Source organism: Panthera onca, chromosome D1, assembly GCF_046562875.1.
Source record: "Panthera onca isolate mPanOnc1 chromosome D1, mPanOnc1 haplotype 2, whole genome shotgun sequence".
Lineage (NCBI taxonomy): Eukaryota > Metazoa > Chordata > Mammalia > Carnivora > Felidae > Panthera > Panthera onca.
The window spans coordinates 59,756,133-59,780,981 of NC_138348.1; the positions used below are offsets into that span (position 1 = coordinate 59,756,133).

Here is a 24,849-nt window from a genome sequence, read left to right on the forward strand (position 1 = left end):
AGTGCAGGTTCAAGGTGGACACTCAGGGAGAACAAAGACTGCCCTCCCCCCAGCCTAGCTTTCCCCAGGCCATGCGCTCAGTGACAATCCCGGAAGTGGGCCAAGTGGATATTGTGATCTTCCTCAAGCAAGGATTTGGGACTTGGGCACAATGGTCGCACCGTCTCCAGGCCACTGAGTCCAGGTCTTGGGTTATTAAAAGTACTAATAGGAATGCCTCACAATAAACATCCTCTAGGTTGAAACTGGAGGGTCTGAGCACTTTGAGAGGACAAGGTGGGGCTGGGCATGGGGGTGGGAAGGTGCTGGGCATCAGAGGAGACGGTGGGGGAGGGTCCACTGGCAGGAGCCCCCTGGCGAAGAGCCCTGGCCTTCAGCAGTGGGGAGCACGCTATGTAGGAAGGTGGCATGGCGAGCCCTGTGCTGCAGGTAGGCTGAGGATGTCACAGGCCAATGGGGAATGGAGGCAGGAGAGTGGCCCGGAGGTTGATGCCATCACTGAGTATGCTGATGGTGGGGCTTGGGTAAAGGCAGAGCCCAGTGTGGTGGGCGGGACAGGCTTGGGGAGAGGGTCACGGGAAGGACGGGGAAGAGAGGGTGATCATTCCTGGTTCTGACCAGGTGACTGGGCAGAGCACAGTCACGATGGTCTGTGGCTCACTGGGGAGATGCCCAGTGGGGCATCACTACACCTGCCGCTCAGGAGAGGGTCTGGAAGGCCAGGCGAGCATCACCCAGGTGTTATTTAATAGGAGTTTCAATGACTGAGACTGGACAGAACTCTGACAGAAGCCAACTTGGGCCAGGCCTCTCGGATGGGGATGGGACCCGGATCTGCTGTCCTCTGCTGTCCTTCACTCATCAGAGGGGAGTCCCCCAGCAAGATTCCTCTGTGGGGTGGACCCCCGCCTATGGCTCTGTGTGGTCCCATCCTCCCTTCCGGCAGCAGCCCCTGGAGCCTGCTGGCTGGGGAAGGCCCCGGAATCTTGGGGTTGCCAGCGGGCTCCTGGTTCTCTCTGGAACAGCTTGCCTGCCCCCTAGTGGACTTCTGAAGAGTCTCAGGTACTCACGGAAACTGGAAAGGGGCCTTGAAGATTCAGTCCACCCTGTCCACGTCCTGATGGGGAGACCGAACCTCCCAGCAGGGATGGCTAGTGCAAGTCCAGGGACGGAGCTGGGACAAGAGGTGGCATGGCTGGCACTTGGGAAAGAACCCCAGGCTTTGGCGTCCCACAGCCTCAGGGGAGCTCAGCAGCAGTGGGGGTGATGACGCCTCCCCTTCCATTGCCCGCCCCCGCCTAGGGCTACAAGGACCGCTGTCTGAGACAACACACACACAACATGCTCAGTAATATGTGGCTCCTTCCTCCTGCTCTACGTTACTTCTCCTCCCCCTGTAAGAGTGGAGGCTCAGCTCTAACAGCCTTTGAGTAAATCAAACCTCGATCTTCGTGCAGGTAGATTTCCTTAAAGTGGGGTTCACCTGCCACCACAGTGGCCTCCTCTACCTCCCCTGCCCTGTTATATTTGTTCTCCTTCTGGGGTCACAGAAAGAGGGTTTAGACCCAGTCCTGCCCCCAGTCTGCAGCGACAGAGCTGGACAAGGTGGCTGGGGGTCCCGAGGGGCAGAGGAGATGCCCCTCCTGCAGTATGCGGGGGTGAGGGGATGGTTTCCAGGAAGGCTTCCTGGAGGAGGCAGCAAGGGAACAGAGGTGTGGAGGGTGAGGAGGAGCTGGCCAGAAGGAGTAGGAAGCAGAGGGACTAGGGAAGATCATTCAGGCTAGTGTAGGGGTGGAGGTAAGAGCATCTGTAGCAGTAGGAGGGGTGGTGGTGAGGAGAGACAGGGCAGACAGGAGAGCCACGGACTGACACACTGCCCACACATGGCACGCAGGATCCTAACTCAGCAGTAGACTACACGAGCCCTGTGCAGAGAACATCCGAGGAGGAGAGCTTGCAGGGGAGGGCAGGAGAGCTCAGGAGCTAGCATTGCAGGAGGGGAGATTGCTCGCTGACAGCCTGTGGGCTAACTAGTTCTTTAGTTTGTTAGCTCATCGGTTCACCATCCCGCTGCACACCTCCATCTGGGCTTTGGGCTAAAGGAATGAACCTGATACGGTTCCTGCCGTCAAGTGAGGGTCGGGCATGGCAACTAATAATTGCCTATCGAGGGTGCCTTGGGAAAGGGTTTCAGGAGGAGGTGGCTTTTAGGTGGGCTTTGAAGGATGTTTGGGAGTCTGCCAGATATTGAAAAAAGGGTAGGGTCATGTAGGTGGAGAAAACAGCAAGAGCAGGATGTGGCATCACTCTGGGTTTGGGGAAGGGTAAGCAGTCTGTCATGACCAGAGAGTTGAGTGGGAGGGGCAGGGGAGGTGAAGCCAGCACGAGTAGACGAACACCAGGCTAAAGCATTTGGCTTTTCCAAGGAGTCTGTCCTAAATCGTGCCTGCCTGAAGAACACTGCACCCAGCAGTTCCAGACCACCGGAGCCTGCAAAGACCTTCTGGAGCCCCGTGGTTGTGCCTGCCACCATGAGAACTCCTCTCCCTAGAGGAACCAGGAGCGTTCCGTTGCTGGAAACCGACCAAGGGACAGGAACATGGCCCCAGGCTGATGGCGAAGGTGGAGGACTTCATGGGGACCAGCCGGCACTGGCTCGTCATAAGACGAGGGGGAGCTCCTGAAAGCCTCCTGAGCCTCATCAGTAAGGTTTTGTCCTCACCCCCCACTCACAGAAAAGCCATGCCCTCTGGAGCCCCCTCTGGGAGCTTTTCAGGGACGATCGCTATTTCCCGGGGCTTTTGTAGCACTGTGTAATCGCCTCAGATCAGAAGACACATAGAGGCTGGCGTGGACAAGCCACTTCACCCCTCTGAGCCTCTGTTTCCTCATCTAGAAAGTGGGCACATAACTCCTGTCTTGGTGAGTGTTGTGGCTGAGACAACGTACATGGAAGCTCCGGGCACAGGGCCTGGCCCACAGCAGGAAGCAGTGAGTGTAGAATAAATCAGCACTAACATCTCCCAGCACCAAAGAAACTGGCCCAGGCCTGGGCACAGGCACGATGTAGCAGCCAGGCAGGCACTGGCCTTCTGCCTCGGTGACCTTGTCCCCAGCTGCTGAGGGAAGGGTGGGGAGAGGTGAGGACCACAGTGTGGGGGCCTCTATTCATCTGCAATGTATCAGCTTTGGAGACAGTATTCCCTCCCCGGGGCCCCAGGCCTGCCTCGCAGGGTCTGAGCAGGGGCCTCGGGGACCAGAGCTGCCTCAGCCCTTCTCAGCCTGGGCAGCTCAAGGGTGGGCAGCAGGACAAGGGCTACTCTCCCCACATCACCATTCTGGGGGGCCCAAGAGCAAGGAGACCCAGGGCCGGATCCAGGCACAGTCTGACATATACCCCACACGTGTACAAGGCATGCACTTGGACACACCCCCCAAATGCGGGCGCACGTCATGTGCGCAGACACAAATATGTGGAGATCTGCCGCTGCTCCCAGACTTTGGTGACCAGCCACACACGCTTGGACACATAACATACACAGCTAAAGCAGGGTACGTGCTGACACAGCAAGGCCCACGTATACACAGATGCACACACACAGACCCATACGTGCGTATACATGCGCACTGACAACATGCACAGGGACATCCATAGACAAGCACACACATGCGGACGCAGACGCACGCACAGGAACGGGGTCAGTCGCCTGCCCAGAGCCCTTTTAACTCCAACATCCACATAATGCACATGAAGCCATGCGGGGCTGTTCACACACATGTGCACGCTTTCACAGCTGTTGTCACCTCTGACCCAACAGCATCTCTATAAGGCAGGCACGGCAGGGGCCTGGTCTCTGCTGTGCAGTGAGCAGCTAAGGGTACAGAGAGACCCCCTGCCCGGGTCATGGTAGGAAACCAGAATCTTGGTTTGAATTCTGGTCTCCTGGGTCTGCCCTGCACACCGGGCCTCCACGGACCCACACGTGTGCTCATGGAAACTGTGTTCGCAAAGCCTCAGACCCGGAGGGACCTCGCGGTCACCTAGAGATGGGAGAAAATTCATAGGCTGAACGTGAGCCACAGAGTTCAGTAGGGGACCCAGGGCCGAGCTTCTGTCCCGCCACCAACACGGCTGCGTGCAGGTGCAGACGCGGTCGTGCACAAAGCCGTGGGCTTGTCCCACAGCTGGTGTGTGCAGGTCCTCCTTCCTGCACACCGCTGCAGCCTCGTTTGGCTGAACGCACTGTCCCCAGGAGCTCAGGGTGACTGGCCGGGTTCTGCATTTCAGGAAGCTGAGGTGTAAAAAGGTTAGGCCCAAAGCCACATAGGTCAGGAGTTCAGGAGTGGCATCTCCCAAAGCTGAGTCTAGCACTTTCCACACAGCAGCTAATGGCCCCATTCGCACCTCATCCATGGGCCTCTCACATCTCCTCTCTTGCTCCTGTGTGTGCGAGTGCGCGCGCGTGCGCGAGCACACACACACACACACACACACACACACACACACGCAGCCTCTGTGAGCACAGCCCCCACCAGAGTATTTTTCCAATGACCCCCAGTTCCGTGTAGTGCCAGCTCTGCCTCCCGAGGGGTCTTTTGAAGAAGGACAAGTTTGTTTAGGGCTGAACCTGCTCCCTGGCCCCTGGCCCTCTCCCCTCAGTCAGGGAAATGAATTCCACCTGCACCAGTCCGCCTGCTCTGAAATCAGCCTCAGGGGTTTGGTGAGCAACTCTTTGATGTTAGAAGCCGCTTTAATGAGTTGGTTGTGGGTTTGTTTGCTTTTTTTCCTGTAAGACAGAAGTCTCATTTTCCTAAGAACTAAGGAATTATCAGTCCGCTCCCCTTCTTTCCCCTGAGATTCTGGGAGCCCAAGACCTAGACTCCCAACGCAGTGCTCTCAGATACCCAAAGGGTTAGGCAGGCTAGGGCAGGAGAGGAAGGGAAGGGGGCGGCATACTTACAGTGTTTGCTGTGGTCGAGCCCTGTCTTGGGAACAAGTCTTACGTGGGCCTCGTCGACACCCATTTTAGGGATGACAAAAGTCTCCGTCCTCGGAGACGACAGACCGCCCGGCTGAGTTTGGGGCCCTCCTCTGCCTGGCTCCAGCTCCTGGTCCCCGTCTTTCCCTGTGGCAGCTGTGCCACTTGGGGCACATGACCTCCTCCCTCTGGGCCCAGGCACTTGGGGTATACAGTGGGAACTGTGTTCTCCATGTGAGGAATAATAAGCCCTATGATAACAAGATCTCAGAGTCCCAACGATTTGTCAAGAACAAAGCACGGCGTGAAAGGGAGGGAATAATTCTATTTTTATTGTTTTTGTATCAAGAGGCAAGTTTGCCCGTAGGATTCATAGTGGAATGCATCAGTTAATATCGCTCTAGGGCACTTCTTAACGAGCACTCTGTTGGCTTTCAGGTTGCTGGGCAAGAGCATTCTCTGCGGGGATTGGAGTAGAAGGAGGGTTTGGGGGTACGTAGGCACAAGAGTTTCTGGGCAGGGGCCACTGTTTTCATCCTCAGGGCCCAGCGAAGGCCTGACCCGAGCTCCTGGGCCTGGCCATACCCTGGCGCGCTTTGGCAAAGGCCACCTTGATTTCTTGGTTTATGAGGTCCTGCCAGGGATCCCTAGGGGGAAAGGAGAAACAAGAAGAATAAAACTACCATCCAGAACAACAGTGGTGGGCGTTGAGAGCCCCCAGCTGCTTACGGGGAGCCGCTTCTGCTTCTGCGCCTTCCCCTGATCCTGGCAGCAGCCCTGCCACAGGCGTACCCCGGTCCAGGCTCAGGGAGGTGAAGAGTTGTAGAGACTCATTTGCGTGTGGGGCTCCGTGTCCAGCCTCCCAGGAGATTGGGAGCCAGCCCCAGGTCTGTCCCCTGCTCCAGATGTGAGCTTGGGAAGCCAGAATGCCAAGGGCCGAGGGGCTCTGTGGATCTTGAGGTACGAGGCAAATCTGGGTTGGGGACACTGGGCCCCCACCATGCACACTCTTTCGTTTTCTCATTTGCTTCCCATACGTGCCTGGAGAACGGTAGGTTAGGGTTATGACCTTTGCATGGAGAAGAGAACAAGGCTCTCAGTGACAGCCAGGGCGTCACATCAACCTGGCAGGGGACACTTTTGAGCCTGTAGAGGGAAGAGAAGCGACCATTCTGTGGAGCGTCTCTGTGACACGTGACAGGAGGCACTTCCGTGGGCACTGCTGCTGTGGCCATACCAACACATGGAAGGGGGCTTTGTCTCCTTCCCCTCATCTTCACTGGCTCCCAAATACACGAAGGTAAAAGGTATCCCAAACACCCCCAAATACACGAAGGTAAATGACTTCTGTAGATCCGGCAAATACAGAGAGTAAGGATAAAAGCATCTTTAGAAAACTTGGCTTTAAAAAAAAAATCAAGTTACAGTGTATCGCTGAAGTAAGAATTTGGAAACTGCCTTTCCCCCTTTTTTAAAGTTATTTATGTATTTATTTTTAGAGAGACAGAGAGAAGGAGAGAATCCCGTGTTGGGGATATCTGTTGGTCTGTCTGTGATCTCATCTCCAGCCACGCAGAGGGGCACGTAGTGGCATTTCCATGTGTGCATGTACCGGAGGCCCACGAAAGGTGTGTGCCCACTTATGTGCGTGGGCCCCATGTGTCCGCGTGCTGGGTCTGATTCGGGGGGCCTAGGTGGGTGCCGATTCTCCCCTGCCTGCCCGAAGGCCTCGGAGGCTCCCAAGTCAGGTGGAGTTCACGGGGACTAATCTCAGCTCTCTTCCCTCCCTGAGCCAAGAAGATGAAAACGTTTCTGGCGCTTTCTAAAGTTTCCATCAAGGAGTGGGAAAGTCATCAGCTGAGCGAGCTCAGCCTGACAGATGTTTGCCAGACCTGCCATTCCACTCCCAGGATGGGGTGGGCCAGGGCCCAGATGGAAGCCGGCGGGAGCTTGAGAGCTCACCTTCCTGGGGTCCCGGCACTGGGAGACCCGTGGGTGCATCAGACGGCCAGATCTCTTGGGGCTTGTGTGAGCAGGGGAACGTTCCATAAATGAATCGAAAAAACAAGAGTCAGGAAGCAGCAAGTGCTATGGGGAGGCAGTGCCGGGAGATGGGAAGGAGGTGACAGCAGGGCTTTCTTCAGCATGTGTGATCAGAGCCGCCTCGTGAAGGAGCAGCATCAGAGCTGAGGCCTGCAGGATGGGAAGGGACCACGCCAGGGCATTTCGTTACAGGAGATAGCAAGAGCAAAGGCCCTGAGGTTAGAGGGCAGCTCAGTGTGTTTTGCGGCAATGGTAAGGAGGCCCTGAGGAGCAGGTGGTGTGCCGTGGAAGGTGGCCAGGGAGCCAAGGCCAGGGGCAGGGGCAGGCCCAAAGGAGTGGGCCTCCAGGGTAGCATGAAAGAGTTCGGGCCTGAGCCTCAGAGCAGTAGAAAGACCTAGAGGGTCTGTTCAGTAAACAGGGGGCTTTCCTATTGATCATGTTGGTGTTCGTCTTAAGAGCTCCCTCTGGCTGCCAGGTGGGGGGCGGAGGGGCACAGTGGATGGGGGGCGGCCCCTGCCCGGGCCAGGAGAAAGGTGCCAAAGCCAAGCCCCCAGGTGGAGCTGTGATGGAGGAAGGGCTGCTGGGAAGCGTCCTCCACCTTTCTGACTGAGGATGGAGAGGCCACCCACCACGAGAGAGCCCTGGAGGAGGGCCAGGCTGCCAGGTGAAGCTCCAGAAGGATCTTGCTGAGGGACAGCAAGAGTTGTACAACCCAGAGCTCGGAGGGGAGGCGGGGCCAAGGCCCATGATGGATGTCATCAGCATCTGGATGGGAAGGGAACCCCTGCATTTCAGAGTCCGGGGCTGGCCAGCTGGCGGGGAGCCTGCGAAGGGTCAGTTGGAGAGGAAGGAGCACAGCTGGGGAGCCAGGGAGGCCTGGGGCATATTTCCGGGAAGAGGGAAATATTTCTGGCAAAGGGGAAATGCTGTCGAGCAGTCAAGTTGAGAACTAAAACTGCCCACGGATCTAGTGACATGGATGGAGGTCACTGGTGACCACAGAGTCTTCTGGGCGCGTGGGAGTGGAAGTCAGACTGCGGGGGCTGGGCAGGGAGTGGTGGGTGAGGAAGTGAAGTCAGCGTCAGCAGACGGGCCTTCTGAGAAGTACTGCTCCCCACGGGGGCGGGAGTGGGGGGCACCTGGAAGGCTGTGAGGCAGAGGAGGCTTGCTCTTTGAGGGGCAAGAGAGGTGGGCCGGAGCAGGGGACCCTCATGGACGAGAAAAGGCCACAAAGGGCCACGGCTGTCCTCCTGGGGATGGGTGAGCCAGGGAGCTATGGCACATGGGAAGGCCCCAGGCCATACCCTGTTCCTGTCCCCACACTGTTGCCCCAGCACACTGTCTGCCCAGAAACCGGGCTGCATGGAGACATTTATGTGAGCATAAGCTGGTTCTGCACCCAGGAGCTGGGGTGTCCTTGGAAAAAGGGTGCACCTGTGTGTCCTGTACGCTGGCCAGTACCCCAGTGTGTGCCTACCCACCCCCTCCCCTGTCCTACAATGCTGGACCCCGCTCTGTGTATGTCCCGCGCATTTCTTGTCTTTGAGAGATGGAAGGGGGGCAGCCTTGGGTGGGGGGCCATCCCGGAGGAGGTGAGAGGAGCCAGTTTGAAGTTCTGGTGATGGAAAACCCTGGGCAGGAAGCTCCAACATGCTGGTGCTGCTTAGTGGGGCTCAGCTTCCACACCTGTGGTCCCCAGGACCTTTCCAGTTCTAGGAAACTGTCATTTTCAGCCACCGGTAACACCGTGCGCCCTGCCCTCGGCCCCCTGTGGTCCCTTCTACTGCTTGAATGGAAGGGAGTGAGAAGAGCACATTGCAGTGGAACCCTATTGCTTTCCTCGCCACCCCACCCCCATTGCCCTCTGGGAAGGACGCAGGGTCATGGAGGACAGGGGACAAAGGGAAGGGCCAAACTGCCAGGCAGGCACAAGCTCTCTGAGGATCTTACTCACTTGGCCCCTAAAGTGTGAGTGTCCTTTCATCTATAGATTCCTCATCTGCAGAAACAGTCCGAATTGACATCAAACGCCCAGTAACTCTTTACCAAGGCTCCAAATGGGGAGACGGTCACGCGCCCAGCACCGAGGGAAAGGCCGACCTAACCATGGCACGCCCGCATGTTGCGATCCCGATGCCGTCACTGCAAATGTGTGTTTATAAAGGGCTCTGAACCATACGGACAGCACAGACCAGAATGAGAAATTATCCAGGCACCATGACCTCATCCACAACAAACGCATCAGCAACAGGCTAGCAGCAGCGGTCTCTCGGGACTGGAAAGAGGTAACTATTTAATCGTGAAAGAATTCTGTATTTTCCAAGTTTTCTGCATTGGGCAGGTAATAATACTCTTATGATCAGAAAAATAACAAATATCAAATTTCAAACAAAAGACGCTGAGCTCTGCGGGCAATTCCTCTTACTCACCCAGGTTTGATGTTCAGCGGTGTGGGGAGGGGCCTGGGGAAGCCTGCCTTCCCCACCAGCCAGTAGGTCTCCTCTTTGCCCTTCCCCTGGAGGAGAGAGGAAAGGGGACTGAGCACGCCTCGGGCAGGGAGTGAGGCCGGAGGAAAGGGCGCAGATCCAGACAGCTCTGGAGAAGCGACTTCTCCATCCCGGCCCTTCTTCTTATGAGGAGTCAAAGAGGGAGTGGCTCCCAGGAAGAAATATATTTTTTTTAGAATTTGGGGAGTGATTAAGACACGTAAAGGCGATCGGCTCCATCCTTGACTCCAGGCAGGCATTTCCTTCTCTATCAGATGAGTGAGGATCTGTCCCGCTGCCCCCAAACACTGGATTTTCCATCAATGCCAGGAAAGAGAGTCCCCTCACCTTTAGCTCAGTCTGGCCTCTGATGTCAACTGTGTAGCCTTCATCCAGGCTGAGCAGCGTCTGGACCGTGCTTCTGTTGACATGAATCCTGTATGCTAGCCAGAAAGGTAGTAATCTAGTCACCGCCAGGTGGCAGCATACCTAGTGTTTCGTACTATCAAGACCCTTAACAGCCCCCAGTTCCAGCCAGTAATACACCCAGTTCTGATTCATACGGCACCCTTCACCTAACCTTCCTGTCCCTCTGGTAGACCAGAGGCCTCACTAGGGGCCTCAAGGAAAAGCGGATTCCATAGATTGAGTGTTAAGAGGGACTCACGATGAAGTCAGAATGTCTAGGAATGTGATTTTTAGTGATAGGGAAGTCAATGAAGACAGAGTCAGAGGGACAAGCAGTCACTTTCTTTCAAGAGCAGGACTCCCCGGTAGGGCCACTGCATCTAGTCACGCAGGACGTGTCGAAACGACGTTAGGGAGCAGACAACTCTTGCAGCCAGAAGCACATGTCCCAGGACTTCAGATTTGACAGCTGTTCTAACCAAGCCATCAGTGTGGCCTCTGATGCCAGCAAGGGCCTAAAATGACATTGAAAAATCGAGAGGGGTCTCCTCATTGTAAAGGTGCAGAAACCCAGGCCTAGAGGAAGAGTATTTTCAAGGACAAGCCGGTGGCAGAAGGGGCTAGGACCCAGGTTTCCTGCCTCCCAAGTCATTGTTTCCTCTCGGCTAATTCTCTCACGAGATCATCCCAAAAGCCCCATGGAAAGTTACAAGAACCAGCGACCTACGCGATCTCCTTACAGTTGTTTCATTGACAACTAAGGTACACTGCCACCAGGTGGTGATTTGGTTACTAAGCACTCTTTCAAACAGCCAGGCTGCAGGGGTCACTGAGAGTCCTTACCCACGCAAGATAGAAATGTAACACTCACGCAGTCCTGTGGACTCCATCCGGGATGCGGTGTTCACAGTATCACCAAAGAGGCAGTACCGAGGCATGGTGAGACCAACGACCCCTGCCACACAGGGCCCTGAAACTCAAATGTGTCCGGTGAGCGCCAGGAGGTCCTGGACCCAAGGGAAGTTCCCATGACAGTTTGCCCTTGCCCACCCCCTCTGCTGTCAACACATCCTGGGCTCCAGCTGGGGGGTGAAGATGAAGCTATATGGAGTCTCCAGTTATACCCAGAGAAGAGAGGATATTGGTGGCAGTCTCTGTGCCAGGGGTGGGGGTGGGCACACAGATAAATCAGAGCCAGCGTTTGCTCTTGGGGAACTCCCAGCCTGGTGGGGGAGACGTGTAAACTGTGATCGATGTTGTCAAATGGAGGCACCAGAGCTGTGCTGGCCCCAGAAGGGAGTCTGACCCAGCCCAGAGGACTTCCTGGAGGAGGCAGTGCATGAGCTATGTCTTGAAGGATGAGAGAATGAGTGGGCAGGGCATGGCAGGTGCCAAGGCACAGAGGCAGAGAGCCCACAGGTCTGAGGGAAGCGGCAAGCAGCTGAGTCTGGATAGGACGGCAAGTAGGAAGTTGTGGGAGATGATGTTGGAGGGAATAACAAGGGCCTGGGAGGCTGGGGAGGGGGTGGGGAGGGGGGTGCGGGGACAGGAATTTGGACTTTATCCTGCAGGTGAAACCATGGAGGTAGGAAGGGGTGGGGACCTGAGAAAGATGCCCCAAGGTCTCTCCTAGACCCATCCCAGCAAACATTTAGTTGTTTGCAGAACCACAGAAGGTCTCTGTCCTGCCTCTCCTATCAGACTATCAGCTCCTCAATATAAACTCAAAATAGCTTTGACAGATGCTGAGACAAAATGTGTGTGTGTGTGTGTGTGTGTGTGTGTGTGTGTGTATGAAACCGAACATCACAGATTCTTTAACTTATAACATCTTAGAACCTTCAAATAATAGAAGAAAAAAAGGAATGTAAAATTTTCTATCCTAGAGTTTTAGGATCTCAGAATTCTAGAAGCACACCATTGGGGTTGCCCCAGCCAATGCCCCCAGAATGATTGGGAGGTTGACGTGGCCCGTCGCCCCCACAGCCCCCAGTTTGTACCTGAGTGCAGACCAGCCCGGATGTAAATGGGTACATCGGGCGCGTGCCTCATCCGGAAGCCTCTCACAGAGCTGAGGATGTCCAGGGCCATGTTGGCGATCTCGGCCGCATGCCGGCTCCCGTTGCGCCGGGGCAGCCCTGAGGCCACCATGTAGGCATCCCCGATGGTCTCCACCTAGAAGTCACAGCCTTCACGCTCCAGTGCAAGAACACGCCCTCCTTGGACCATCCCAGCTCACACAAGGCCCTTCTGGGGAGCCCTGACCCACCCCTCAAGTCTCTGGCCCACAGCGTCGTCTCTACCAGGCCTCCCGTCCCAGGTGCCTCTGGCAACACTTAGATCTGCACGCTTCACATCGCCTTGGTCTGAACTGCAGTTGACCGTGGCTATCTGGGCTTCTCTGGCCCCAGGCCATGAGCCCGTTGGCATCGGACCTGGGCGCCCCGTCTGCACAAGGCCACAGCAGCAGATCAGGACTTCATCTGGAGAGGAATACATGTATATTCGATGCATATACACCCCAGGGGGTTGGAAAATAAGTATACCTAGTATGCCTTCCAAGGTGTACTAGGAACAAATGTAGGTGTTGGAATCCTACAGATGCGGGTTCAATCCCTGGCTCTGCCATTTACCTTGGGCAGACCACTTCACTTGTGCGAGCCTGTTTCCTCTTAGGTGGAATGCATATGAAAGATAAAGTGTTGAAAGCACTAGGCTCCGGGTACCAGAGGGGAGGTGGGCAGGGGGATGGGTGAAACAGGTGACGGGGATGAAGGAGGGCACTTGTGATGAGCACCGGGTGATGTATGAAGTGCCGAATCACTAACTTCTACACCCGGAACTGATATTTCACTGCATGTTACCCCAAAAAAATTTTTAAAAAGAACTAGGCTCATCATAGATGCTCAGTGGATGGAAACTTCCATCACCATCGCCATCATCAGCATCCTTTTCCTTGGCTGATGGTTGTGGGGATGAAAGAATCCCACAGTCTCAGAAGGGCTTTGAAGGCCACCCACCTGCCTCTTCAGTGGCTGGCCTGGCCTGCTTACACCTCTTGATACGAAGCCCCCCCCCCACTTCTAGAGGTGGCTGCTTCTTCTTCTAGGCAACTCTGACTTTCAAAAGTTGAGTGGAATAGAAACCTGCCTTTCACCCGCTGCTCTCAGCTCTAGCTCCTGAACTCTAGCCACAAAGCGTTCCCAGGCCCCTTCTTTCTTCCGAAGGCCCTGTTCCAGCTACTGGGGATACAGATGTGCGCCGTGGCCCTCCTCCCTGCCACAGGCCAGGCCAGCCAAGGTGAAGATGGTGACTCTACCCTCCAAGTCTTCCCCTCTCCAGGATGAAGAGCCCAGCTCCTGCACTGCCTCTCCCAAAGCCAGCAAATGCTGGCACCTCCCGGACCTGGGGAGCAGGTCCTGGCTGGCTCTCAACATCTGCTCTCCCTTGGCACCTGGTGTGCAAATAATCATAATCATAATCATAATCATAATCATAATCATAATCAATACTTCCCCTGACCATAGGGAGCACTGCAACTCAATAAATCTCTTACACAACATTTGCTGTAGACTGTGCCTTACTCCCCATATTCCCCAAACCTCTCCCTCATCCTCCCGGGCGATCTCTACCCCACCGCCAGGAAGTGATCTGCCCTAATCATGCCACATTCTGTTTGGATACTTAAATTTGCTCCCTGTGGCCTGGCAGTCAGGGACTCCTGTGATCTGCAGAATTTCCTGACGAAGTGCTAATGGTCACTCCTTGTTCCCCATGCGTCCACCAATGGGAACATTTCTGCTGTCCGCAGAGACACTCAGGGCTTGCTCGATGGCCTGCTCCCCCTGCCCGAAATGCTCTCTCTCAGTCCCTGTTTGTTGAGATCCAAGCCCTCCATCAGCCCAGCTCACACTTCGTGGAGTCCCTAAAATCTTCCTGGTCACCAGATGTTTCCCTCCTCTGGGCCGTGAGCCCCGTCTGCCTCCCCATCACCTGCGGTTGTCCACCCTGCACTTGGGGGCTGGCAGTGAACGTGGCAGGGGTCGGGCACATGGCTACGCCCCACTGTGTACATTTTCACAAAGGAGAAAGACCTCCCACCCCATGCGCCAGGAGGGAAAAATATGAGCGAGCCCTGGCTTTCCCTCTGCCCACCCACCTCTTCCCACAGGAGGAAGAACCCATTATCTGACTGGCAAGATTGAAAGGACGAAGCGCTTACATACTGGTATAGCAGTTATCACATGCCAGACGTCGTTCCAAGTCCTTTACAAACATCAATTCGTTAGACCTTCACAAGAACTCTGTGAGGTAGGCACCATTACCGTTGCCATTCTGCAGGTGGACATCGGGCCGGAGGATTGAGCCACTTGCCCATGTCACACAGTGCAGATGTGACCTTGATCAGTCCAGCCCCAGAGCCCGTAGACTGTGCTGCCTCTTGATACGCATGGCTTGCGCCCCTTCTCTCTCTCTTTTGGGGACAGTGCCTGCTGTGTGGGGTTTTCCTCAGCGACTGCCCTGTGCAGTCAGCACCTGTGCGTAGGTCAGTCTGGCCTCCCAGAGGCAGCCCCGGAGAACTACAGCTCGCTGGCCTGACTTTGAGTCAGCGGCCGAGCATACAGCTGAAATTCAGGGACGGTACATGTGCTTTGGAGACCCAGCGTTGCCTCAGTCAGGTGACCCCAGGTCCGGACTGGGGAGGAGAAGCACATGGTAGTGTCTCTAAGCTGTTAGACTGCCCTCCACCTGCCTGTAGTGTCATTAATAATCACCCCTACAAATCCAGTGACAGCAAGATGACCAGGCACAGGCCCCACTCTCTAGGAGCTCAGACCCATGAAGATGATCACTCAGAGACTCCTATCATAGTCGGCACTCAGCTGCACGCAAGGGTATACGCAGGCGTGGCCCTTCTGTGGATGGGAGAACACAGCCAGAGAAGCGAGGGCAAACGTTTCCATACTGGCAAAACACAGATGTGAACTCCAACTCCGCCACTGACTAGCCGTGTGACCTTGGGCCAGTCACTTACCCCTCTGAACCTGTGTTGCATCTGAAGGAATAATGGTCTGTTCCTCTGAGGGCCATTGCGAGGGTTGAATGAAATACCCTGTGATAGTCCCTTGGCTGGGCGAGTCCTCTGTAGATGCCTCACTAATGCTGGGGCCCACCCCAGACCTCTGCCCCATCTGTGCTTTCAGGGCAAGGCCTCGGCACCTGCTCGTGGTGGTGGTCGTCATGGCATTGGTGAATGAATGATCCGTAGCCCTTCCTCTCACGCTGCTCGCTCTGTAAAACGATCCTAAGCCATAATAGGCAATTTCACCTCTTTTTACAAATGGGTGCTTGGAACTCGGAGAGGTAAAGTGATTTGCCCAGGGTCTCTTGGCAGTATGGCTAAGGCCGGTCTCTCCCGCTGGGGCTGAGGGGCTAGGGTAAGTCCCCTCCACCCCTGTAGCCCACACGGACTCTGCCGGAACTATGTGCATAAAGTGCTCATTCAGTGCGTGCTGGGAGGGAATCACAAACCCCTGCAGAACCAGGAAATGATTGCCTGGCTGCCTCCCAATCCAGACTGGATTAAAGAGCAGTAACCAGATCCTGCTGGGGACGAAGGGGAAACCGAGGCGGATGGCGTGAGTGATGAGAGACGCGCTCACACATCGTCAGGAACAGGCCGCCTGTTTCCCCACATCTGGAGGGGTGTGCGGGCCTTGTTTTATTCCATTTCATCCTGCCAGAAAGATGCAGACCTCTTGGCCAGAGTTCAGAGCAGATCAGAAAGTATGATTCAGAGCGGGGAGGGGCACATGTGTGAGAAAAGATTAACAGGAGAGGAAAAGGCAAGGCCAGGGGTGACTCAGGGCACATCAAAGCTGCGGGGTTCAGCAAGATGAGATGAGGAATCTTTTCCTGGGGCCCACAGGGCCAGGGCGGCTCTGGAAGCAAGAGGGAAACTCAGCCAGCATGAGAGACAACATCTCAGAACCAGGAGCTGAGGCAGGAGTATAGGCTCCAGAATGGGGAGCAGGAGGGAAGCTGTGTCCTTGGCATGTCAGTGGCTCAGGTCTCTGAGGCTCAGTGTGTGGCAGGGTGGTATAGTGGACAGAGCCAGGCCGTGGCGGGAGACATTGTGGGTTCTAGTCCTGGCTCTGCCACCTACGGGCTGGGTGACCTTGGGCAAGTCACTTTCCCCTCTGGGCCTCAGCGAGCTCTTCACTCAGTCAATATGTATTTCCGGAGGACCTACCATGTGTTGGACTTTGCCAGGCACTGGGGACAGAGGGGTTTAGGTTAGAACCATACGGTGTGGCTGTGCTTTCCAGGGGGAGTTATGAGAGCACCACACAGGAGCTCCTAACCATGTCTGGGAGGGGAAGGAGGCTAACTTGAGGCCAGAAGGATGAGTAGGAGGGGGCCAGGTGACATGGAGGGAGACCAGTGTCCCTAGAGGAGGCAACCGCATGTGCAAAGGCCTAGTAGCCCCGTCAGCAAAGCATGTGTGAGGAATACGAGGTCTGCAGAGATGCAGCGGCCAGAGATACAGGTAAAGAGGTAGGTGGGGCCAGCTTCTGGAGGGTCTTGTGGGCCACTATGAACCTTTGGTTTATCCTGAGGATGTTCATCTCTTAGGGATGGTGAGCCCCAGAGAAGGGAGGTCTTGGGATCAGAATGCCCAAGTTCAAATCTCAGCTTCACATGCCACTGGAAATATGTAATTAGATGAGCCCATTAATCACCTGTTTCCTCATATATACAGTAGGGGTACCATTACCTACCTTACAGACTGCAATGATGATTAAGTGAATTAGTACATATAAAGCACTTAGACTACTGTCCAGTATACAGTAAGCACTCAATAAGTACTGGCAATTATTGTTGTTGGGATACTGTACATAATGCTATCAGCAGACCGCCTGGCACCTCAAAGAGGTGCCTCCCTGGAGGGCTATGGCTGGAAGGGGACTGGTGGGTCACAAAAGGAGGTTAAGGCCAGTGGAGTCTGAGTGTGGCAGTTTCTGGGGAGCTCCCCACCCCCCCCGACCTCCTCCACTGTGTCTGAAGTGACCCAAGACCTCTAGCAACTGGACCAGAACAAGGGGCAGGACTAGGGTGGGGTCCCCACAGCAGGTACAGAGGTACAATTTGCTTACACAGCACTTTTTCAAGGGGGTTAGGAACTACCCATCATCTGCCAACCCCCAAGGTTGAGGTCACCATTCCTCATGTTTTATACATAAGGAAACAGAAGTCCAGAGAGGGAAACCATTTGCCCAAAGCTACACAGAAGCTGGTGGCCAAGCTGGGACTGAAACCCAAGGTTGAGAGATGCACAGGGACTAGATCGTGGAAGGTCTTGACAGCTCTGCCCCTGCTCCCCTCTCCAGTGTCCCTCAGCCGCCACCCACTCCACCACCAGCCCACTTCATGTCCAGCCATTACAACCCGTTCAGCACTCTTCATACTCACCAGGCCCATCCCCTCAAGGCTCAGGCTTTGGCACATTATTCCCCCATGGCTTGCCTGGAGGAACCACACCCAGACTGGACAGCGCTAGGAAGATAGCACCTCCTCCAGGAAGACTTTCTTGCTTTTTACTCCACACGTCTAACCCTAGCTGGATTGGGGGACCTCTCAGCCTCCTTTGCCTGCCCTGACCATTGCTTTTACTGTGGGCTGTCTTCATCTTTTATCTATAGCAGTGAGCTCTCCCTGAGGACAGGCACAGGAGATGACTCATCTGTTGGCCCTTGCCCAGCACGGGTGGAGTTAATTTCCCCACCTCTTGAATCTGGGTTGGCCCCTTTCTAAGTAAACTTTAATGCCCAACATGGGGCTCAAACTCAAGAGCCCAAGAACAAGAGTTGCATGCTCTTCCGACTGAGCCAGCCAGGCACCCATGGGTTGGCTTTTTGACTTGCTTTGACCAATAGAATATGTCAGAAATAGCCATGTGCCCAATCCCAGCTTAGACCTCAAGAGGCTTCTGTCTTCTTTCCCAGAACCCTGCCATACCATGTGAATGATACCAGCCAACCTACTTGGGGTTAACAGACCATGTGGGTCACAGCTGTCCCAGTCAAGGTTCCAGACACATGAGACGTCCCAGCCAAGATCGGCAGAACTTCCTAGCTCCCTTGCAACTGACCACAGATGCATGAGTGGTCCAGCTGAGTCCAGAGAACTTTCCAACTTCCCTATAGGTTTGTGAGCAATAATAAATGCTTATCATTTTACATTACTGGGTTTTGGTGTTATTTGTTACACGGCAATAGCTAACTGATAAAGCCAGGTAAATGACTAGAAGTGAATGTATGACACAAACACAGCAGTGCAGGAAGGAGAGCTGGAATGCCAGCCTTCTGGTGTTCTCACCTTATACACATCATGGCTGCCCAGAACAGCATCAAACAGTGTGTAGAGGTCGTTGAGCAAGCCTACCACCTCAATGGGCTCGCTCAGGGCTGAGATGATGGTGAAACCCACAATGTCACTGAAGTATATGGTAACCTGGTCAAAGTACTCTGGCTCCACAGTTGCCCCCATTTTCAGAGCTCCAGCCACAGACCTGAAGAATGGGAAGGACCAGAGTCACAAGGTAGGAGGACTCCCTTCCCATAGTTTGGAGGGAGGGATTTCGGGGGGAAAATTCTTGGGTTAAGCACTGGGGAATCTGGATCAGGCCTGCTTGTATCCTGGCTGCCCTCCAGCACATACCTGTCCCTCTCTGGACATCACTTCCTCTGAAGTCAGATGGGGGACACTGTGCCCTCTCCTTGCCCCCGAGGAAGTGAGGTAGCAGAGTTAATAGAAGGGCCCAACATAGTGCCTAACACAAATAGGGGTTCTGTGAAAATATGTTAGATAAATAAACAATGACTAAATTAAATGAATTCATGGAACCCAGACTTACTAAGCACCTACTATGTCCCAGGTCCCATGCTTAGAGCCACAGAGGCTAGAGACATAATCAAGTCCTAAGGGGCCACTCACGGAGGGAGCATCTGAGAGAGTAGCCTCTCTGTCTTCTGCCTCTCCAGCTCCAGTTCCTCAGTCCGCTCCTGGATCAGGTCCTCCAGGTTCTGGGAATACTTCTCCAGCATCCACAGCATAGAGTCAGCAACACTGGTCTTCTTGCCTTGATTGAGGCTTTTGAACTGAAAATGGAACAAAAGTCCCAATTCATCCATGAAGGTCAGCACACTTGCTCTTGGGTTGGCAATCTGGGCCACGAGAATGAAGCAGACATAGTCCCTGCCTGGAGGAGCTCCATTGGTGAGGAGCAGATATGTAATAGACAAGGGACGGCAGCTGGAGGGAAGCACAGGGGAAGCACAGACAGCTGGAAGGAAAAGTGAGTTAGTTCTATATGAGGCGGGCCGGCAGGGAGAGGACTTTACAAAAGAGCCAGCTCATGGCCAGCATAGCATTACCATTATCAAACACTAACCCTACTGCTCTGGTTCTTACAACAACACTGTGGAGTGGACATTTGTTGTTCTTCTCAAAGGTGGATGGATGGATGGACAGATGGACAGATGGATGGATGGATAGATGGATGGATGAATGGATAGATGGATACATAGATGATAGACAATAGATGGATGGATGGATGGATGGATGGATGATAGATAGACAGACAGACAGATGGGTGGATATGATGGATAGAAGGATGAATGGGTGGGTGAATAGACAGGTAGATAGAAAAGATACATGTAGATTAGTTATGTATATAATCATTTCTACCTCTATTTCTCTCCTTGTTCAAAAAAATGTTTTACAAAATAAGATAATAAATACGTAAGGCCACTGGGACCAAAGGAGGGAAAATGCCTGCTATTTTGGTCTAGCAAAATGCATGTTAGAATTTGGTCACAATTTTGAATATAAGCTTCCTAGCAACAAAGCAAAGAGGGAAATATAGATTATATGATCCAGAGTCCATGAGACAGCGGAGCATTAAATTGGTTGCTCCAAAGAAACAAAACTGCTGGCTGCTGAGCGAGAGAAATGCCTGTCTTAGATCTTCATATGAGGACATTCATATGTGGTCATAAATCACATCTTCAATGAGAAACTTACAGGAAATACGGCAGTGCGTTCCCTAAGGAGATTTACTAGAACCTTCCCCAGTCTGGTTTGTACCTTCCCAAAGTGCAGTCAGTGGGAGAAGCAAATTAATGATGGTCAAAGTGAAGGAATCCAACCCTGTCTAAACCCAGAAGCTTAGTGTGTGGGCATGTGCGTGTGTGTAGGTGCACATATCCAACCTCCATGAATACCACTTAGCTCAACCCAACATCTGTAAGGTGGGGAGTGGCTGCAGCCCCTCACGTGCACCTATTTTATACCGCCCATTAAAAGCAGAGGCGCAAGCTTAAAGGGCAGTCGAGGTGGGCGTGACAGCTCCTGACCCTGAGGCACCAAGAACCTAATGCTGACCAGAAGCTCACCTCTGCAAGGAAGGCCCTCGTTATACAAATGAGAAAACAAAGGATCTGAGAGGTGAGATAACTTGCCAAGGACTTCATAATGGTGGAACTGAGTTTCAAACTGAGATCTTTCACGTATTAATTTTATCATTGGCCAACCCACTGAATTAGTTTAAAAACTGGAATGCGCTTTCCATTGTTTCCCCCGGTTGCCCAGGAACGCAATCATAGGATCTGCAAATAGCAATTAATTTCTTCTTCCTTTCCAGTATTCATTTTCCTGTCTAATTGCATTAGCCGATACTCCCAGAACAATGTTAAATGAACATAAACCCAAGCCTTTTGATTTCCAGGTCCATGTTCTTTCTCTAATGCCTCACTCACTCTCTCTTTCTCAGAGAACCACCTTTTTTCTTAACTTAGTTATCTCACCTGATGGTCACTCAAGTGTGGGGAGTCAGGCCACAGTTAGTCTTGCCAGGCAACTTTTAAGGAGGTTGAAGCTCAGCAGAACAATCAACGTGCCCCAGGTCAAGGAGGTAAACTGCAATGTACACGTGAACGAAGGCATTCTGGCCTTTAGCCTCCCCACGGCGTGGTCCAGTCCCTGCCTTTGCGCCGAATGCATCACATGCCCATCTCTGCCTTCTCCACCCCAGAGCCTTGGGCAGGATCTTTCCCCACAGTCACCCATCGCTGGCCATGGCAATCTCTGATCCCTGGATGGATTCCAGGCTTGTGTTTTAAGAATTGCTGGTCCTAGCTCTGCAACCCACCCCCACGGTGGCCACTGAGAGCTCATTTACTCTAGATCCAGATTTCTCATCTGTGCAATGGCGACGCCACGCCTGATACCTGAGCTGAGGTGAGGAAAGGAGGTGGGAAGTCAGGGGATGTGGAAAGGATTCTCAGGGGACACCTGTGTGCTCCTTTTGTGTGTCTTCCTCGCTCCCGCTCCCTCATCACCTGTCTGGACGCCCCTCTTGCTCGCTGAGCCTCTCCTTGGCAACGTTTGCTGTGGCTGGGAGTAGAGGGCAGAAAGGGAGGCACAAAGATGTCACCTCAGGCTTGATGGGTTAGTCTTGTGGGAGCCATTAGCCAGCTCAGTCAGGCCCACACTCTCCACCACCACCCTGCAAACTCGTACAGACTTGCCTCACCCCTCCTGTTATAGATCCCAAGGCAGGCCTGGGGGTGGGGGTGCACCCGAGCTCCTCACTAATTCCACTCACGGACAAGAGGAAACAGCATTGATTGTCTCCACAGCTACAAACGACCTCTTTGCTCTGGGGCCAGGAGGCCGAGATTTCCAGCACCAGCTCTGCAGACAGACAAACCTGAGTTTGGATTCCAGCTGCACCTTTCACTCCCTCAGTTACCTTGGGCGAGTCCCTCACCAATCTGTGCCTCAGTTTCTCTCCCGTAAAGCCAAGATAATAACAGTGCTTTTTGGGAGGGCTAGCCTAAGGATTAAATGAAGTAAGCACAACATAGCATGGGCCTCGGCACTTAGGAAGGCACTCAACACACATCCCCGGATCCCAGGGATCTGAGAAAGTTTTCCTCAAAGGGTGGACCTCGGCCATCCCCCCTTCTCCCCCGCAGGAGTGATGGTGCTGGCCTGTTGCCCCTTTGCTACATAAGGTTTCTAGGCCCCATAGGTAGTATCTGGCTGTCACTGAGCAAAGTGAAGTGAACCGATCTGCTAGGTCTTGGGAGCACTGGCCTGGGGTGCACTGACCTGGGTGTAGATCTGGTCTAGACTGGGTCTGTCCTCTGGAGCCTCCTGCCAGCACTGCTCCATCAGCTGGATACACTCGGGTGGCCCATGGTCAGGGGACACCAGGGGCCGGCACAGGGGAGGGGGCGACGCCACCTTCCTGATGATTTCTGCAATAAACACCATGTGGACGATAGGTCAGACGGGCCCAGGAGGACTCGTGGCAAGGGGTTGGCCTGGGGTCCTGAGAAGGAGGGCAGGGTAGGCCCGTGGGGGTGTAGGGATCAGGTCCTGAGGGTACTTCTTGCCTCCCCTGGGCATGCTGGCCAGTGGACCCAGGATTGCCCAGGGTGTGGCCTGGGAAGGGGTCTCACGCTAGGAGCCGAAAAGTGGGTTTTGACTTCTGGATCTGCCCCCCCCCCCACCTCTCTAGGAGATGGTGGACAAGACAGTGACCTTTCTGAGCCTCAGTCTTCCCATCTGTGAAATGAGCTTAATAAACTGCCTTCTTGAAAGGAGTGCAGAGGGAAGAGATGATAGATGTTAGGCACCTGGCCCCTAGCAAGCACCCCCCCCCCCCAACCCACAAACCCAGCTGCTGCCACTTGCCAGCGATGCCCCACCCATGCACTTGAAACCTTGATGCTGTGGCTCTTGCCTCCAGTCCTGCCACCTGGAGACTTTCCGGTGCCAACTCCCCATGTGGGAAACAAGATTGTATGCTTTCATTATCATCATCATTATCATTATTTTCCCAAGACAGCCCCTGCCATGATCTTCCTGTCCCCACTCCCTGTGATAAAGACCATCAGACTAAGTCGAGGTCCGATAGATCGGCGTTCTAGTTCTGGCTCTTGCTATTTGCCATCACTCTGTGCCTCAGCCTCCTCATCGGACAACTGGCCGGGAAAAGCTCCCCCTCAGGAAGCTGTTGGGGGCACTGGGGGAGCTGAGAGATTCACAAGGGCATTGGGAGGAAGTGGGGCTCAGATTTTCAGCGGATCAGGAGGGGACTTCTATATCACCCTCTTACGTTCTAAGTCATATCACCTCTCTGAGCCTCAGTTTCCTCCCATATAACAAGTACAGTTATAAATAGTACAGACCTCCTAGGGCTACAGGTTACTCCCTCAGGAGGGCTGGGATCCTCCTCTCTTGACCGAGGAGGTGGGGGCCCTTGGTGCCACCGAGGAGAAGTTTCCTTCTGGATTTCAGTTCCCTCCACATTCTTTGTCGGCCCCCTTGTTGGGGGGTAGTGCATGAGTCCCTGTCTAATTTTACATATAGGGAAACTGAGGCTCCTGGGAGTGAAGGAGTTCACCCACAGCTGCAGGGCTGGTAAAAAGCAAACTGTAGAACTGAGCCCGATCTCCTCCAGGCCTACATGATTTTCTTTGCCCAGAGGCTTCCAGCCTGCAGGCATCAGACCCTGAGGGCCTCTGAGTAAAGGACCTGGAAAGCTGTGTGTGCTTACAAAGGAGGGTATGCAGATGGAATCAATAACACATCACACACACACACACACACACACACACACACACACACGTACGACTCTTTTTCAAAAGTATTCAGATGGGGTTGTGATGAATAAAATACAAATCCATTTCAAAGCGTTGCTGACTTCAGAGCCGATTCTGTCTTTGGGGATTGTCTCAGTCAGCGGATATTAAAAATCACATAGCATGTGAGGCTCCAAACGTTTTTGACATTAAAACGGAGTCCTCGTATGTGAATGTGCTGAAAACAGCTGTCCCAGGCCAGGCCAGCCGCGGTCTCACGTTCCCTCCCCCTGCCCGGCCCGCTGTCCACACCCAACGCATCATGGTGACGGACTGGCCATGTCAGCGCTTGAGGGAGGAGGCCACACACCCAGCTGTATAGGAGTATGCTCCATGGATGACTCCAGGAGATTTTAGGGCAAGGACACTGAGCTTGTCCAAGTCCCAGACCCATTTCTTCCCCACCGAGAAGCCCCTTCCCCTCTCCGGGCCTCACTCAGCTATCTCTAACGAGTGCACCTACAGCCTCCCAGGGTTGTCCAGTGGAATAAAGCATATGACAGAGAGAGCTCTGGAAGCTGCAATTCCACCCCTCACCCCCACTGCACACACACACACACACACACACACACACACACACAGGATCTTGAAAAGATGTTACTTCTAAGATCAAGGAGCGTTTGCGTCCAAGTTGGGAATTCAGGAGAGAATGTGGGATCCCCCATTAGCACCTCCGTAAAACCGCCCAGGCAAATACTTGAGTGCCCACCATGTGTCAGACACTTGGTCTAAAGAAGTTCACTGACTCCTCACAACTACTCTAGGAGGCAGGCAACATAGTCCCCATTTTACAGACAAGGAAACTGAGGCTCGGAGCCTGAAAGGGATTTACTCAAAGTTATGAAGTGAATTGGCGTGGAGCTGGGCTTAGGTTGGTGTCCCCCAGTACCTGGGCTCTTAGTGTTTTACTCCCCGAGACCAGGGACAGCATGCCCTGGGACGTAGCAGGCCCTGGACTGACAGCCTGATCCAATGGCGGCCATCAGGTTCCAGGCCTGATCCCTGCACCTAAAGCCTCATGGAGCCCAGGCCTGAGGGCCATACACTTATGGACCCCATCTGGCTGGTCTTTCCTCACCCAGCGGGTAGATGTGGGGGGTCGGGTCACTGAGGATGTTGAACAAATGGCCTGACAAAGATCCCCCTCCTTCCCACTCCTCCACCTCATAAATTTGGAGCTTGGAATGCTCATTACTCACTGAGCAGTGCTTTAGTGGA

General features: G+C 54.0%; 2 protein-coding genes across 2 annotated transcripts in view; both read right to left on the reverse strand.

Annotated features, from left to right (window-relative positions):
• Positions 1 to 5,097, reverse strand: part of LRRC32 (leucine rich repeat containing 32) — a 28,644-nt gene extending 23,547 nt beyond the window's left edge. The window contains exon 1 of the mRNA XM_060605563.3: positions 4,962 to 5,097. The gene's annotated coding sequence lies outside the window, so the exon portion shown is untranslated. The remainder of the gene's footprint in view (positions 1 to 4,961) is intronic.
• A 195-nt stretch (positions 5,098 to 5,292) lies between these two features.
• Positions 5,293 to 24,849, reverse strand: part of LOC132660583 (guanylate cyclase D-like) — a 47,869-nt gene continuing 28,312 nt past the window's right edge. Inside the window, exons 16-23 of the mRNA XM_081790164.1 lie at positions 22,094 to 22,242; positions 18,914 to 19,077; positions 18,296 to 18,488; positions 11,917 to 12,091; positions 10,788 to 10,886; positions 9,857 to 9,951; positions 9,452 to 9,537; positions 5,293 to 5,626 (exon numbers count right to left, since the gene is read on the reverse strand). Of these exons, the coding sequence (XP_081646290.1) occupies positions 5,518 to 5,626; positions 9,452 to 9,537; positions 9,857 to 9,951; positions 10,788 to 10,886; positions 11,917 to 12,091; positions 18,296 to 18,488; positions 18,914 to 19,077; positions 22,094 to 22,242 (1,070 nt within the window). The 3' untranslated portion in view covers positions 5,293 to 5,517. The remainder of the gene's footprint in view (positions 5,627 to 9,451; positions 9,538 to 9,856; positions 9,952 to 10,787; positions 10,887 to 11,916; positions 12,092 to 18,295; positions 18,489 to 18,913; positions 19,078 to 22,093; positions 22,243 to 24,849) is intronic.